At 37.2% G+C, this 14,665-nt stretch overlaps 1 protein-coding gene across 16 annotated transcripts in view; it reads left to right on the forward strand.

Annotated features, from left to right (window-relative positions):
• The window catches only part of Emsy (EMSY transcriptional repressor, BRCA2 interacting), a 74,996-nt gene that overhangs the window by 33,442 nt on the left and 26,889 nt on the right, over positions 1 to 14,665 (forward strand). For 15 of the 16 annotated variants that reach the window (XM_037197286.1, XM_037197263.1, XM_028877476.2 and 12 more), the window contains 3 exons: positions 3,775 to 3,924; positions 6,035 to 6,205; positions 12,843 to 12,979. In XM_037197286.1, coding sequence (XP_037053181.1) covers positions 3,775 to 3,924; positions 6,035 to 6,205; positions 12,843 to 12,979 — 458 coding nt within the window. The remainder of the gene's footprint in view (positions 1 to 3,774; positions 3,925 to 6,034; positions 6,206 to 12,842; positions 12,980 to 14,665) is intronic. The other variant, XM_037197273.1, reaches the window with a different exon arrangement.

Here is a 14,665-nt window from a genome sequence, read left to right on the forward strand (position 1 = left end):
GGAAGACTGTATTAATTCCTTAACTATTTAGTGGACTTCAATGAATCACTGGTTTGGAGATTTTTATTTTTGGGAGCATTTAAATTATGAACTTACTTTTTTTAATGGTAGGAAAACTATTTGGATTAGCCATTTCATCTTTGTTGAGCTTTGGTAGTTTATGGTTTTTAAGTTTATTCATGTTTAAATTGTCAAAATGATAGTTACCACTATCAGTTCTTATTATCCTTTAAATGGCTACAAGGACTTTCCTAATGATATTTTTCTTTATCAGGCTTTCTAGGGAGTTTCATTATTATTGAGTTTTTTTTTTTTTTCAAATTTTCATAGTTTTGCTTCATTGATCATTTTCTGTCATTTTTCAGGTTTTGGTTTCATTATTTTTGTTTTGTTTTGCTTTGTTTTGCTTTTCTAGCTTCTTGAGACTGGAATGTGGATTATTGATTAAAGATTTTTTTCTATACATTTAGCATTTAGTTCTACTAAGTCTATATAACTATGCTTTGATAAATCCTCAGCATGATTTTGTCAGCATTCTATGTATTTTTATATATTGTCATTTTCTTAAAGTTTTTGTTCTGAAACCTCCCCTAGGACTTCCTCTTTGATTTACTTAGAATTATGCTATTTTATTTCCAAATGTTTAGAGGTTTTTTGGTCTTGTTTTGTTTTTGTTTGTTGTTTGTTTTTGGTGATCCTTTTGGTATTCGATTCTAGTGGATTCTACTATGGATTGGAATTATTCTCTGTGGTATTTCAGTTAGCATTAAGCAACTGTGAGGATAAGCTGAAATCCTGTTTTTCCTGAAAAGAATGTCCTCTGGCTAAGAGCTATGTAGAAGGGACCTAGCACTCTATGACTATAGCAGTTTGGAGTAGAATCACCAATTTACTGAGCTGAGTGAGGGAAAAGAGAAATGGTCTTGGCTCAGATGTCACAGAATTTGACTTCAACTTTTAGGTTTGGTGGGAGATGTTTCTTTGTTTGCTATTTGCCATAAGACCCCTTTCCAGAGTGTCTTAATTCGGGTTATTGTTGTAAAGAGACACCATCACCATGACAGCTTTTATAAAGGAAAACATTTAATGGGGTGACTTACAGTTTCAGAGGTTTAGTAAATTATCATTATGGTGGGACATGGCAGCATGCAGGCAGACATGGTGCTGGAGAAGCTGAGAGTTTTACATCTTGATATGCAGGCTACAGGAAATGGTTTGTTTCACTAGGTGTAGCTTGAGCATATATGAGACCTCAAAGCTTACCTCCACAGTGAAACACTTCTTCCAACAAGGCCATACCTACTTGAACAAAGCCATACCTCCTAATAGTGCCACTCTCTTTGGGGGCCATTTTCTTTCAAACCACCATACAGAGCATTCTCCTTTATTGCATTGTATTTATATTTTGTGGGTACATGTGTGTATGTGCACATGTGCTGTGTGAGAGCATCCATTTGTGCATGCATGCATGTGTGCCATGTTGTGCATGTGGAAGTCAGAATACCCCTTACAGGAATGAGTTCTCTTTCCACTGTGTGGGTCTTCAGGATGGAGCTCAGGTGGTCAGGCTTGATGTCAGTTCTTTTACCTGTGGAGCCATCCTGGGGTCCCCAGAGCCTTTAATGATGGTTGCTTTATAACTTCCATTAGTTCCATTGTTCATTCTGTTGTGTGGATTGAAGAGCTCCTCATGCCATTGCACCAGGCATGGCTCTGCAGAATGGGTTAGTGCATTGAAATGACTGTCCTTTTGAGGGCAGCTTTCTAGGCCTGCCACTTTCTGAGAGGGTTGGAGTTCTTTGGAAATTTGTTTATTTGATTTGCTCTCTTTCTCATGGTCAGTTTTTAGAAATAATATTTCTTGAAATATTATTTGATACAGATTATCAGTTGATTTGCATAGGACTGAGTAGAGTTGTCTTTTGATTTTGTGAATTTTTTCTGTGTGGTTATTTCTTGGAACTTCTTTCTGCATGAGCGTTATACAGGATTATGGTTCATTAGTAAGAAATACTAGAAATAATTTTTCCTTGTATAACCTCACTGCTTATGGTTCATTATATTCAGAACTATTTCCACAATACTTATTGAATTCTTGATGTGTATTAGATACTTTACAAATTTATTTAATCCTTACAATAGCCTTATAAGGCATATACTGAATGATTTTTATTTTGTAGATAAAAAATAGAATCACGAGAGTTAAGTTACTTAACTAATTATGCCCAAATACCATAATTTTAATTTCTTTCTTAGCTAATAGTTTATAATTACTTAAAGCTACTAAATATGCAGAACTATTTCTTTCCTTAATAGCTCAGCTTAAATCCCCGCCTGTATTAGATGCTTCCTTGTTGTTGTGAAAGAAGCCATTTAGGAAAGGAAGAGTTTCCTTTGCCTTGAAGTTAGAAGACCACGGTGGGCAAGTAGCGGTGGCAGGAGCTCGAGGCAGCTGGGCCCAGTGAGTCTGAAGTGAGGCAGCAGAGAGGGGCAGTGCTCCTGCGTGGTTCCTGTTTTCTTTTGTCAGGACCAGAGTCCATGCAACAGTGCAGATCTTCCCTCCTTAATCTGGACTGGAAGATCCCTCCAGGCATTCCCAGAGGTTTGCTTCCATGGTGATTCTAAATTCTGTCAAATTGACTGTCAAGATAAACTATCACACTACACCAAAAATAATACAATTCTTAATTTTCTCTATGAGAATGTTTTATGTATGTCTTCAAAAGATTAGTGGTGGAGAAATGCCACTAAATTTTTCTTCTTTAGTTACCACTGATTTAGAACTGTAACTAGATCTCATACTTTTTAATGAATACTTTATGTTTGGAATGCCAATGTAAGCATCATAGCATTGTAAATATAAAAATTTTTAAATGTTAAAAAGTCCCAACATCCATAATATTTTTATTGTATTTATTGTATATTACCTTTGAGTTCTTTTTCACATGCATGTTTTATATAGTTACAATACATGGATGTGGCCTTTTTTGGCATCCTATATTTGGTAAAAGAAAGTTATTAAAATACTTCTTTAGAAAGCTATTTTAGGACTTTAGGATATAGCTTAGTGGTAGAACACTTACCTAGTGTGTCTGACTCCCTGGGTTCAACAGTATTAACAACAAACAAACAAAAACAAGAAAAGAACTTTAAGCTGGGCATGGTGGCACACATCTGTAATCCTAGCACTCAGGAGGCAAAGGCAGTAGACTCTGTTGTTCCAGGTCAGGCTGGACTACTCACTGAGTTCCAGGCCAGCACTGGTTATATAATAAGACCCTATCTCAATACAAAACAAATGAAAGATGAGACGGCCATTTAAAAGAAAATCAAACAAAAACTGTTCTTAGCCTGTTAAGTTTTTATCAGCTTATTATGTCAGTTCTGAGTCATGAAGTCTTTGTTGCTGAGAATCTGGAAGGGCTGTGTGGACTGCTTGTGATCAGCCTTATGCTAGTCTCTTCTTCTCAAGTATTTGTATGGAACAGATTTGCTTTTGCTAACTGGTTTGAAAGCTCATATGCTCACCGCCATAGATAAAAGTCCAGATTTAGTTTTCTTTAAGAAATCTGTTAATATAAAATTATAGCTGCATTCTTGAACTGGGAGAATTTAGGAAAGAGGAATTTGAGCAATGAAAGCATAGAGTTTCATTAGTGTTAAAAAGGATCTCTAGAGTAAGACTCAATAAATGTGTGTGACTATTGCCCTATTGGGCCAAGTGACATTCTTTTAAAATTATTTGTACTGAGATTTATCTTTTTTCTTTCAAAGGTGTTAAAATCATCACACAGCAGGTTCAACCAAGTAAAATCTTACCCAAACCAGTGACTGCAACTCTACCCACCAGTAGCAATTCCCCTATTATGGTGGTTAGCAGTAATGGTGCAATTATGACAACTAAACTGGTAACTACTCCTACCGGTAAGTCTCACAAGCATCAGTCCATTCAGTCCTAAGTCATCAGATCACTTCCCATACCAGCGGTGTGTTGACATTGCATATCTAAAAGTTCATGAGACAGTTCTACAAAGAAGTCTTTTTTTATTTTGTTTTGAGACAGAGTCTGTGGCCTAGAACTCTGTATGTAGCTGAGGATGACCTTGAACTCATATTTGATCCTCCTGTCCCCACCTTCTGAGTAGAAGGATCACAGGTGTGGGCCACCACACAGGTTTATCAGGTGTATAGTTTTCAAAAGGTCTTTCTTGCCTCCCTCAACTCCTGTCCTGACCCCTGAAGTTAGCTCTCTCTGATTTTTTTTCATAGTCCTCTGTTATTTTTCTTTATTGCAGTTACTCCAATTTCTACTTATCTAGTTGAATTGAATTGGTTTATCTGTATTAGACAATAAGAACAATTCTGTTTATTCCCTATATGTAGGTGCTCAGTCAGGATTTGCTGAATAACTGAAAACATACCCAACTCACAAGGATGTTACTCATAAAAGTCTGTGTTACATTACAGTTTAGTAAGGGCTGCCTAGACTGATGGAAGCATGCCGTCGTTCCCAGATAGACAAGCAATCAATTTGTGCTAGAGGTAGTAACAAAGAAGAGCATTTTAAATGACCACTCTTTGTGAACTTTGTTAGTGTTAAATGATATCCAGTCAGGAGCTAAGGAGATAGCTCAGTGTGTAAAAGCACTTGTTAAAATGCAAGTGTAAGGACCTGAGTTCAAATCCCTAGAACCTACATAAAAGCCAGACCCATAGCAATACTGGGTCATGTTTCTGTGTTTACAGTGCAACAGTGTTTCTTCCTTTCTTTTTTTATTTTTTAAGTAGAAGTTTTTGTTTTTGTTAAAATTCAAAGCATTCAAACTTTATACCCCTGTACTATGTACTTTACTTTGCACTAGACTTTTTTTCTGGTTCAGATATATTCTGTGATCAGACTAATTCTTCTTAATGTTCCTCTTATGCTTATAGTGGTTATAAGTTTTTAAAGTAAGTGACTTCCTAACCTAAAGGTATTTTTTTCTGAGGTCGGGTATTTTGAAAATGTCTGTTACAGTGTTCTCGGAATCTCACTTCAGTTTAAGCAAATGCCATCTTAGTCTTTTCTCCGTTTCCTCTTAATTTTTCCTGAGGCTGATTTTTCTTATAGGACTAGTCTTTCTGAGTTACTGGGTTTATAAGAAACTGCAAAAGACTCATCTGATTAGTTTTTAATCCTTTGTGAAAGAGAAAAGTCATAGAAATAGTAGGAAAGGGTATAAAATCTTTTGAGAGAGATGGAAAGATAGATTTCCTAATAAGTCAGTTAAAGTTGAGGAATTATGTAAATAGAGATAATTTTAGTCTAAAAACTGTTCCTGGCAATTCTTGGCAGTTTCAACTATATCTCTAGTAAAATGATAGGATGATCCTTTAAAAGATGGAAATTTCACTGGGCGGTGGTGGCACACACCTTTAATCCCAGCACTCTGGAGGCACAGCCAGGCGGATCTCTGTGAGTTCGAGGCCAGCCTGGTCTACAGAGCGAGATCCAGGACAGGCACCAAAGCTACACAGAGAAACCCTGTCTCTAAAAAAACAAAAAATAAACAAACAAAAAAAGATGGAAATCTCTTTAGAGAGTAGCAGGTAAAAAACAGAAAAGTTATAAAATTTTAAATAAATATTGCCTTATTTGCTGAATGGTGACACAAACTTTTGCTTTGGGCCAGTATCAGCCAGACACAGGGACCTTAAGTAGCTGTAACAGAGACGCCTACAGTGCTCTGGCATCAAGATAGCAGGAGAAGGGGGAGCAGGGCCTACCTTTTCTTGGGCTGGTAATTTGATGCTGCAACACATCACAAAGTTTTACATGTAAAATTAATTTGAATCAACTTGGCATTGGTTTTTGCTATACACATTGAAAACTGGCTGTAAAGTTGTAAATGAATGTCTTGACGCCTTACAATTCCATTTTCAAGTTAAAGTGATATATATGACATTGAACTATAGTAAAATTGTACAATTATCATTCTTTTTATAAGTTAAAAATTTTTGATAAATTTTCTTTTCACTGCTTTTCTTCTTATAGGTACTCAGGCAACCTACACCCGGCCAACAGTGAGCCCATCCTTAGGTCGAGTAGCCACAACCCCTGGAGCTGCAACCTATGTGAAAACTACCAGTGGTAGCATCATTACTGTAGTACCCAAATCATTAGCTACCTTGGGAGGCAAGATAATTAGCAGTAATATTGTTTCTGGTAGGTATGTCTAGAATATGTTAAAAGCATGGTGATTTTTGGTTAGAAGAAAAGCCAAGTTTCTCTACAGCAGGACTCTATTAAACACCAGGTTTTGCTTCAAAATTTGACACTTTGTTTTCAGTCCTTATAATGTAATGATTAAACACAGCTTTTGGTAAGTCTAAAGTTGAAAGAGCATTTAGTTTTAAGTCACAGTGCAAAATTATGGTTTATGTTTGCATAGGGATTTTTCATTTAAAAAATAGTCTCACATTTGTCAGCCCTTTTAGACTATATAACTTGAGGTATCGTGCCAACTTTACAAATGGACACATGAGGATTTAGAGGTAACATGAAGCTGTCCCATGTTTGCAAAAAGGATCATGGAAGAACCTGTATTTGCATCTGAATATGTTTCAGGAACATAGTTCGGATTTTCAGTTACTAATGTCATTTTAGCTATTAAACATAAAATATTTGAATATCTTTGTTTTTCACCATTTGTGATGTTTACTTTTTAAAAATATTACTGAGATAGTAAAACCAGCTCTCTGCCTATTTATTGGTATGTTGGAACAGTACCTGGTTTTTATTGGCTCGTTAATCTTTACAGTATTTGGGTTGCAGATTCTGAAGTAGAATGTTAATGTGGCATTTGTTTTCATTGATTATTATTTTTAATTAAAATTATGTAAATGATCTGACTAAGCAAGCTTTGTGGATTTTCTCTGTCTACTATTTTTGTAGACTAGTCATGTTTTGTCTGCCCCGGGTGAGTTGTTCTAACATTTTTAAAATGAAAGGAATAAAGTTTCTGGCAGTATTTGATGTTGCTGATAACTCAGAGAATGGAAAAAAGCAGAACAGAGCATGGTGTTGGCATAAAGCTCTGTATTCAAAGCTGTTAATTTTGGCTCCACTCTTAAGTGTAAGTGAGAAAACCCAGTGCTTGCCAACCTGAGGAGGGTGAGACGAGAAGGGAAGGATCATTGTGCTGTAGCTTTTAAGTGGATATATAAGGAACACAGTTAATACTCTAATTTATCATTTGATAGTATCTTTAAATAGTCTAAAGCTCTTGCTCAAACACATTTCAGAAAGTTGACTTCATTGGAAGGTAGCTTTTTAAGACCTTGAACAGATTTTTACATGTATCTGAGTTCATAGTACTGTATAGCTTGCAGGTATGTTTAGATATCATGAGGTCTCTTTTGGGACCTTATTTATGGTGTAGCTGTTCTGTACTAGATTAGAGTCGTGTCAGTACATAATCCTAGAAGCAGAGGTTTGATCTAATATCTATGTATTCTCTCTCTCTCTCTCTCTCTCTCTCTCTCTCTCTCTCTCTCTCTCTCTCTCACACACACACACACACACACACACACATGCACTCACTTTTGTATTAAAGATGAAACTGCTCAAGGTTAGTTGCTATTTCAAGTGAATGAGTGGTTCTACATGAGTAGAATTATTAGAATTCTCCAGCTTTCTAACACTCTAGGATATATTGACATAGAGTTAAAACAGTTTAATTTGGTGTCAAATACTTTTACCTACTGAGCCATCTTTCTGGCTCCCATTTCCCAATCTTTATTTTAAAAAAAATAGTGCTTTTCTTTTCTTTATATTCTTGCTCTCCTATAACATTGAGATCATAGTATAGTAATTTTAAAAATCTACTTATCACCAGCTGGTAGCCTGGTTGAACAAATTTAGATAATTTTCCACCTTCATCTGTGAGCAGGTGGTGGATTGATTTTTCTCTTCCCCACACAAAAGAACTATTTTTGCTAAAACATTCTCAGACATTCAGCTGTAAGAATAGAAGACTTTAAAACAAAAACAAAAAATTTTTCCTCTCATTGTTGGGAAATTTAGAAAGCTGCAAGCAACATAAAGATTTCATAATGTTTTGTGTAAATGTTTATATTATAATTTAAAATTTTATTTTTTTATTAACAGTTTAGATATTTTCCCATATCGGTAAATGTATTTTAATCACCCAGTGGTTATGTAATATTTCCCTGTGTACCATAATTTAATCATATTCTTACTGTTGAGTGATTTAATTGTTTACAGACATGGGGTTTTTGGCTTTTAGATTTTTTTCTTATTGGTTATTATAAATAATCTTGTGGTGAATATATATATTTTTTGCGAAGCTCTTGCTTCCTTTGTATAACACATTAGAAGGCAGATTAATTTTTCCATAGTACTTTCTAGAAAAGTTGTATTTTTATTTTTATTAGATGGAACAAATGGAAACTATGTTATTTATATGCATATATATCAGATAACTTTCATACACACACATATGTAGTGAATATTGTTGAATTTTGATTGTAGAAATATACTCATTTTATGCAGAAGTTTGGTTCCTTCAGAGATGAATTAATTGTCTTAACTTTAAGGGCATTTTGAGGACCTGGGGCAAGACTTGCTTGTGACTCATAATCTTTCAATGTCTAGCAAGGAGCTGCTGTTTGTATACTTTTTGTTTATTTATTGAATTATTCTTTGGGCAAAGCAGCATAAAACATTACAAAGAAATCAAGATAGAGTGATTTAAGAATCTATGGATAGTAGTATCTAAGCCAATAAATTTGTTAAGTCAGCGTACCATAGTATTCACACACATACCCCACCCCCCTTGGGATGCCCAGCAAACACCTTGCCAGTGAGAAGCACTCCTCAGTACTCCTCTCCCCACCCCATTCAGCGTTATATTTTGAATCAGGCTCTTGTAACACACCACCAAACCTGGCTATAATCGTTTTGATTTTTTTCACAATTTGTTGTTACTGTTGGAGACAGGATCTCATATATTTCAAGCTGGCCTCACACCAGCTGTATAGCCTAAGCTGTCTTTGAATTTGCAGTTCTTTTTTCTCTGTGGTTTACAAGCATCCCCTGCTACCCCCCCACCTCCAAAAAAAGAAAAGAATCTTTGGAATTCATCATCAGAGAGCCCATTGTGATCCAAATGTGATTGTTACTTGGTTCAATTTTATTTATTTATTATTTTACCCTTTTTAAGTATAGTGTCTGTTGGTAGGTTCTCTGAAATGCCAGATTCTATCTGGGGTACTGTGATACATAAACGTGTACACAGGATTCAGTATGTGCCCTAAAAAAATGCTAAATGGGTCGGGAGGTTGTGGTGCACACCTTTAATCCCGGCACTCAGGAGGCAGAGGCAGGTGAATCTATTTGAGTTTGAGGCCAGCCTGGTCTACAGAATTCCAGGATAGCCTCATTGTAATACAGAGAAATCCTGTCTTAAAAAACAAAAACAACAAAAAGATTTGGGGCTGGAGAGATGGCTCATTGATTAAGAGCACTGGCTGCTCTTCAGAGGACCCAGTTTCAATTCCCAGCACCCACAATGGCAACTCTCACTGTCTGTAACTATTTCCAAGGTGACCCAACTCTCTCACACAGACATACATGCAGGTAAAACACCAGTGCACATAATAAAAGATTTATGTGCTTCACTTAAAATATCCACAGAAGGCAGGTGTGGTGGCACACACCCTTTAATTCCCCGCACTTAGGAGGCAGAGGCAGGCAGATCTGAGTTCAAGGTTAGCCTGGTCTATAGAGTGAGTTTCAGGATAGCCAAGGCTACACAGAGAAATCCTGTCTTCAAAAACTGGGGGATGGGGGTGGGGATAGGGGTGTTGAGGGGGTGAGGAGAGAATGCTAAATGGACTACAGATGAAGCTCAGAGGTAGAACAGTTGCCTAGTATGAGCAAGGTCCTGGGCTTGATTCCTGGAACTACAAAAGAAAACAAAGTTTAAAAACCCAACTAAAGAAAAACAAGAATGCTAACTAGCTTCTGCAGGTTCCGTTGTATTGTGGAAACTATAAATCCACTACTATGAAAGCCTAGCTTTGCATAGAGTTCTCTTTAGGTGAAACATGCACACTGGAATTTCATGCATTTAGTACTAGTCATTCTAGAAAAGGATGGTGTTCCAGTTTATTAATATAATGTTATACTTATTATTTCCTGTTAGTCCTTTTTCTCCCATTTTGAATTATTGACTCCCCCAATCCCCATTCATTAAACTGGTAGACTTTATTTATGACTGTCTCCTAAATTGATAAACCTTTATAATGGAAGGGGTAGATATTTTAGTACATATAAATAAATCCAGTTGCTAAGCAAGTTTTATCTTAAACATAAGTAGTGGGAAGCCTCATAGTTTGCTGTCAGTTTATGTTGCCTGTGAACAGGAGGAACTAATATTGTTAAATTGGTAGATTAAGGGCCTGAACCAGTGTAAGCTGCTATTTTTGTTTATTGGTTTTAATATTTGTTTTGAAGGATGGGCTGCTGAGATCAGAGGACAACTTGCATGAGTTGGTTCTCTCCTTCTACCCTATGTGGCCTAAGGATTGAATTAGTCATCAAGGCATGGTGGGCAAGTGACTTTGCCTGCTGTGCCATCCTGTGAGCCCACATGGAGATTGTGACGTTCAAGAGTGAAAGTTGAAACTAGATGTAGTGGGGATTGGGAATACTCTTTAAAATCAATTTAAGCTGTTTCAGATTCTTGATGTAAAAGGTTTCACTTAGGAGATGGGGTTTGGTATGGACTATCAAAACTGTATGACAGAGAAGCTTGAGACGGAGAAGCAGGGAGGAAGAGGAGAGCAGTGCTGACTGCACTTGCATGGACACCATTATTTATCTGTTCGTTTGTTTGTTTGTATTTATTTTTTTTACGTTTTATAAAATCTTTATTGACAAATAATTCACATAGTATACAATTTGCCTGTTTGCACAGTTTGATAGACTTTAGTCCAGCATCCTCATAGGCCCATGACATCACCACTTTCTATTTTAGAACATCGCTGTCTTCTATTTCATATGCACATATAATGTATGGTGATTACATTCCACCTTATTTTTTTTTTTTTTTTTTTTTTTTTTTTTTTGTTTTTTCGAGACAGGGTTTCTCTGTGTAGCTTTGCGCCTTTCCTGGAACTCACTTGGTAGCCCAGGCTGGCCTCGAACTCACAGAGATCCGCCTGGCTCTGCCTCCCGAGTGCTGGGATTAAAGGCGTGCGCCACCAACGCCCGGCCACCTTATTTTTTTAAATGAACATAATATTTGCATTTGTAACCATTTTTAAGTTCACAATTCAGTGGCATGAATTATATTCATTTTTTAAAGAAGATATGTTACTGATATACTGAAATCATTCATATATGTAATAAACAATTTCAAAGTAATTGCCACCCTCTGTGCTAAACACCGAGCCATCAGTGACAAGAAAAGGTCACATGTTGTCAGGTACAGGGAGTCAAGACAAGGCAGGAATCCAAGGCTTGTACCAGCTCTTCTAACTTGGACAATTAGAATATAGAGCATAAATTTGGTAGTAGATAGATTTGATAGATGGGAGAGAAGCAGACTGTAGAGGAAAGGCCACTATATGTTTTTGTCAGTAGATTTATACACTTAGAAAGTAGATCTTTTATCTATCTTATAGAAAATTAGGTTTCATTACGCCATTTTCAAACAAAAATTACTTGTGTTTCTTTACCCTCTTGTGTCCCATCCCTGTCCCTCTTACTCCCAGTAGTAGCCCCCTTTGCACTTTGATGTCCCATGTGACCTTTTGTTCTTCCCTCTGCCTTTCTTAACACCTGTTCACCCTCACAGCCCCTTATTTTCATGCATCCAGGATCCAAACTTGAGGGAGAGAATGAGATGCCTTTTTCTCTCAGACTGAATTACCTCATTTACATTATAAGGAAGTAGATCTTAATGACTGAAAACAATTTTACCCTGTCAGTCGACTTCTTCCTTGCAGTCTCTAGAGTTGTGCACACTCAGAAGCACATATTGACTGCCACTTGGGCTACACATCTGTGTTCACTTTTTTTTTTTAAATTCAGTTTGGTTTTCTAAGGTTAGGCTCTCACTCTACAGTACAAGCTGGTTTAGAACTCACAGCCCTCCTGCCTGGACCTCTCAAATGCTGGGATTACACACGTTCACTACCTCGTACAACTGTCTTTTTTTTACATCTTTTTGTAAATTTTTTCTACAGTTTAGTGAATCTTGATGTTTGCCTTTAATGTTCCTATTTTGAAGAGCTTTTCTGTCATGCTGACCACATAAATTTAATAATTAGATTTGAGGGAAACACATGTCATAAGATTTTTGTTTATTTTTAGGAAAGAGTGTTGATAGGGAAATGGACAGTGATATTTTTAGATTTGGAATTTGGTGTGTAGGTCCTCAGATTTTCAAAAGAGGATTACTTTAAGACTCACTTCTTGCTGGGTATGGTGGTACATGCCTTTAATCCCAGCACTTGGGACGCGGAGTTAGAAGCAGGCAGATCTCTCTGGGTTCTAGGTCAGCCTGGTCTACATAGTGAATTCCAGGCCAGCTGGAAACCCTGTCTCAAAAACCTTAATAATAATTTTTTTTAAAAAGTACATTCTTAATATTTATCATTCTGGGGTGATTCAGAATTTACTATTCCAAGCCTTCTTTTTTGTCCTTAGGACCACATTCACGTCACCTTAAGGTGACATTGTTTAAACATATTACTTGTATACATCATAAACAGGATCAACCAAGTATCACTAGTCCTTAACTCAGGCCTCCTTTTCTTCCCACTTCTCTAAGGAACGACTACCAAAATCACTACAATCCCAATGACTTCCAAGCCCAATGTGATTGTTGTACAAAAGACTACAGGAAAAGGAACGACCATTCAAGGCCTCCCTGGCAAAAACGTTGTCACAACATTGCTAAATGCTGGAGTAAGTAAGACCTTGAACGCACTAAGTAATCCACTAAGCATTTTTTAAAAATAATTTATTTATTTTATGTGCATTGATGTTTTGCCTACATGTATGTCTGTGTGAGGGTGCTGGATCCCTTGGAACCAAAGTTACAGACAGTTGTGAGCTGCCATGTGGTTGCTGGGAATTGAACCTGGGTCTTCTGGAAGAGCAGCCAGTGCTCTTAACTTCTGAGCCATCTCTCCAGCCCTCCACTAAGCCATCTATACAAACATTTTTTTTTTAATGGTGGCACTCACACCTTTTTTTTTTTAAAAAGATTTATTTATTTATTATGTACACAGAAGAGGGCGCCAGATCTCATTACAGATGGTTGTGAGCCACCATGTGGGTGCTGGGAATTGAACTCAGGACCTCTGGAAGAGCAGTCACTGCTCTTAACCTCTGAGCCATCTCTCCAGCCCTACAAACATTTTTTTTTTTAAAGAACATCAGAACCCCATAGTGGATGGAACGGCTTGATTCTCTAGTGCTGTGATAGAATAACCTTTATCCATCATCAACTGATGACATTTTTCACAGTAATCTGAAAGCATGTTGCTCACAGCTGATCATAGCAAGGTGGCTTGTGACAATGGCTTGAGTGCTTAGTTTCATTCTGATGGAGAATTCCAGTGGCTTAGCGCAGGAAGACTTGCAACAGTTTTATTTTTGCTTATGGCCAGTAGTAGATAAGCATTTGGTTTAGGCTAGACAAAGAAATATTTGAGTTTAAGATAAAATTGATAGATTGGGGTTTGTTACTTAAGGTTTGTTGCTTATTCCCCCCTCCATTTCCCTCATTTTATGCTCTAAAGGCAATTGTGAAGAGGCTGGAGTTAGACACATTTAGGCTTTGTGTCTTACTATTTTATTTGACCTTGGGTGGCTTATTTAACCACTGTAATCTTTTATTTCTTCATGTTTACATTGGGGGTGATGGTGGGTGTTTTGAAAGTGCTTAGAACAGTGTCTAACAACACATGAGAAGTTCTGTCATTGGTTTCTTACTGTTCTTGGTATTTAAGCACTCAGGCTACTTTTCTGACCTCACTAGAAGACAGAGATCTTTCATATAAGTAGATTATAAAAGCTTATGTATCACAGTCTTTTATAATGCTGAAAGTGGTCCACATTAGGGCTCTTTTGATTTTACATAACAATTCAACAGGAAAGCCAGGATTCTGTAGTACTTGGATTTATAGCTGTGTGGTGGTAGCTCACACCTGTAATCCCAGCACTTGAGAGGCAGAGGCAGGTGGATCTCTGTGAGTTCCAGGCCAACCTGGTCTGCAAAGCAAGTTCCAGGACAGCCAGAGTTGTTACCCAGAGAAACCCTGTCTTGGAACCCCGCCCCCCTCAAAGGGTATGTTATCTGCTACGAGAGATCTAAGAGTCAAGTGCGAATTTTGTCTAGTAGATACTTGAACAGCAGTTTGGCAGGCAATGCTAGTAAACCGAATAGATATATCTATGGGACCATTGTTATCAGCACACAGAACACGTGTTTACACTCCCCACCTGCATCCATGCAGGCCTACTACACAGGAGAGGAACTTTCTCATATGACATCCTGGTTTTGTTTGGGTCACAGTACTTGGAGAGGCTGTCAAGCCATTTACAGGTCAGCATGCCGCATACTTGCAAACTGGTGGCTGTTGGAAG

Source organism: Peromyscus leucopus, chromosome 1 (genome assembly GCF_004664715.2).
Source record: "Peromyscus leucopus breed LL Stock chromosome 1, UCI_PerLeu_2.1, whole genome shotgun sequence".
Lineage (NCBI taxonomy): Eukaryota > Metazoa > Chordata > Mammalia > Rodentia > Cricetidae > Peromyscus > Peromyscus leucopus.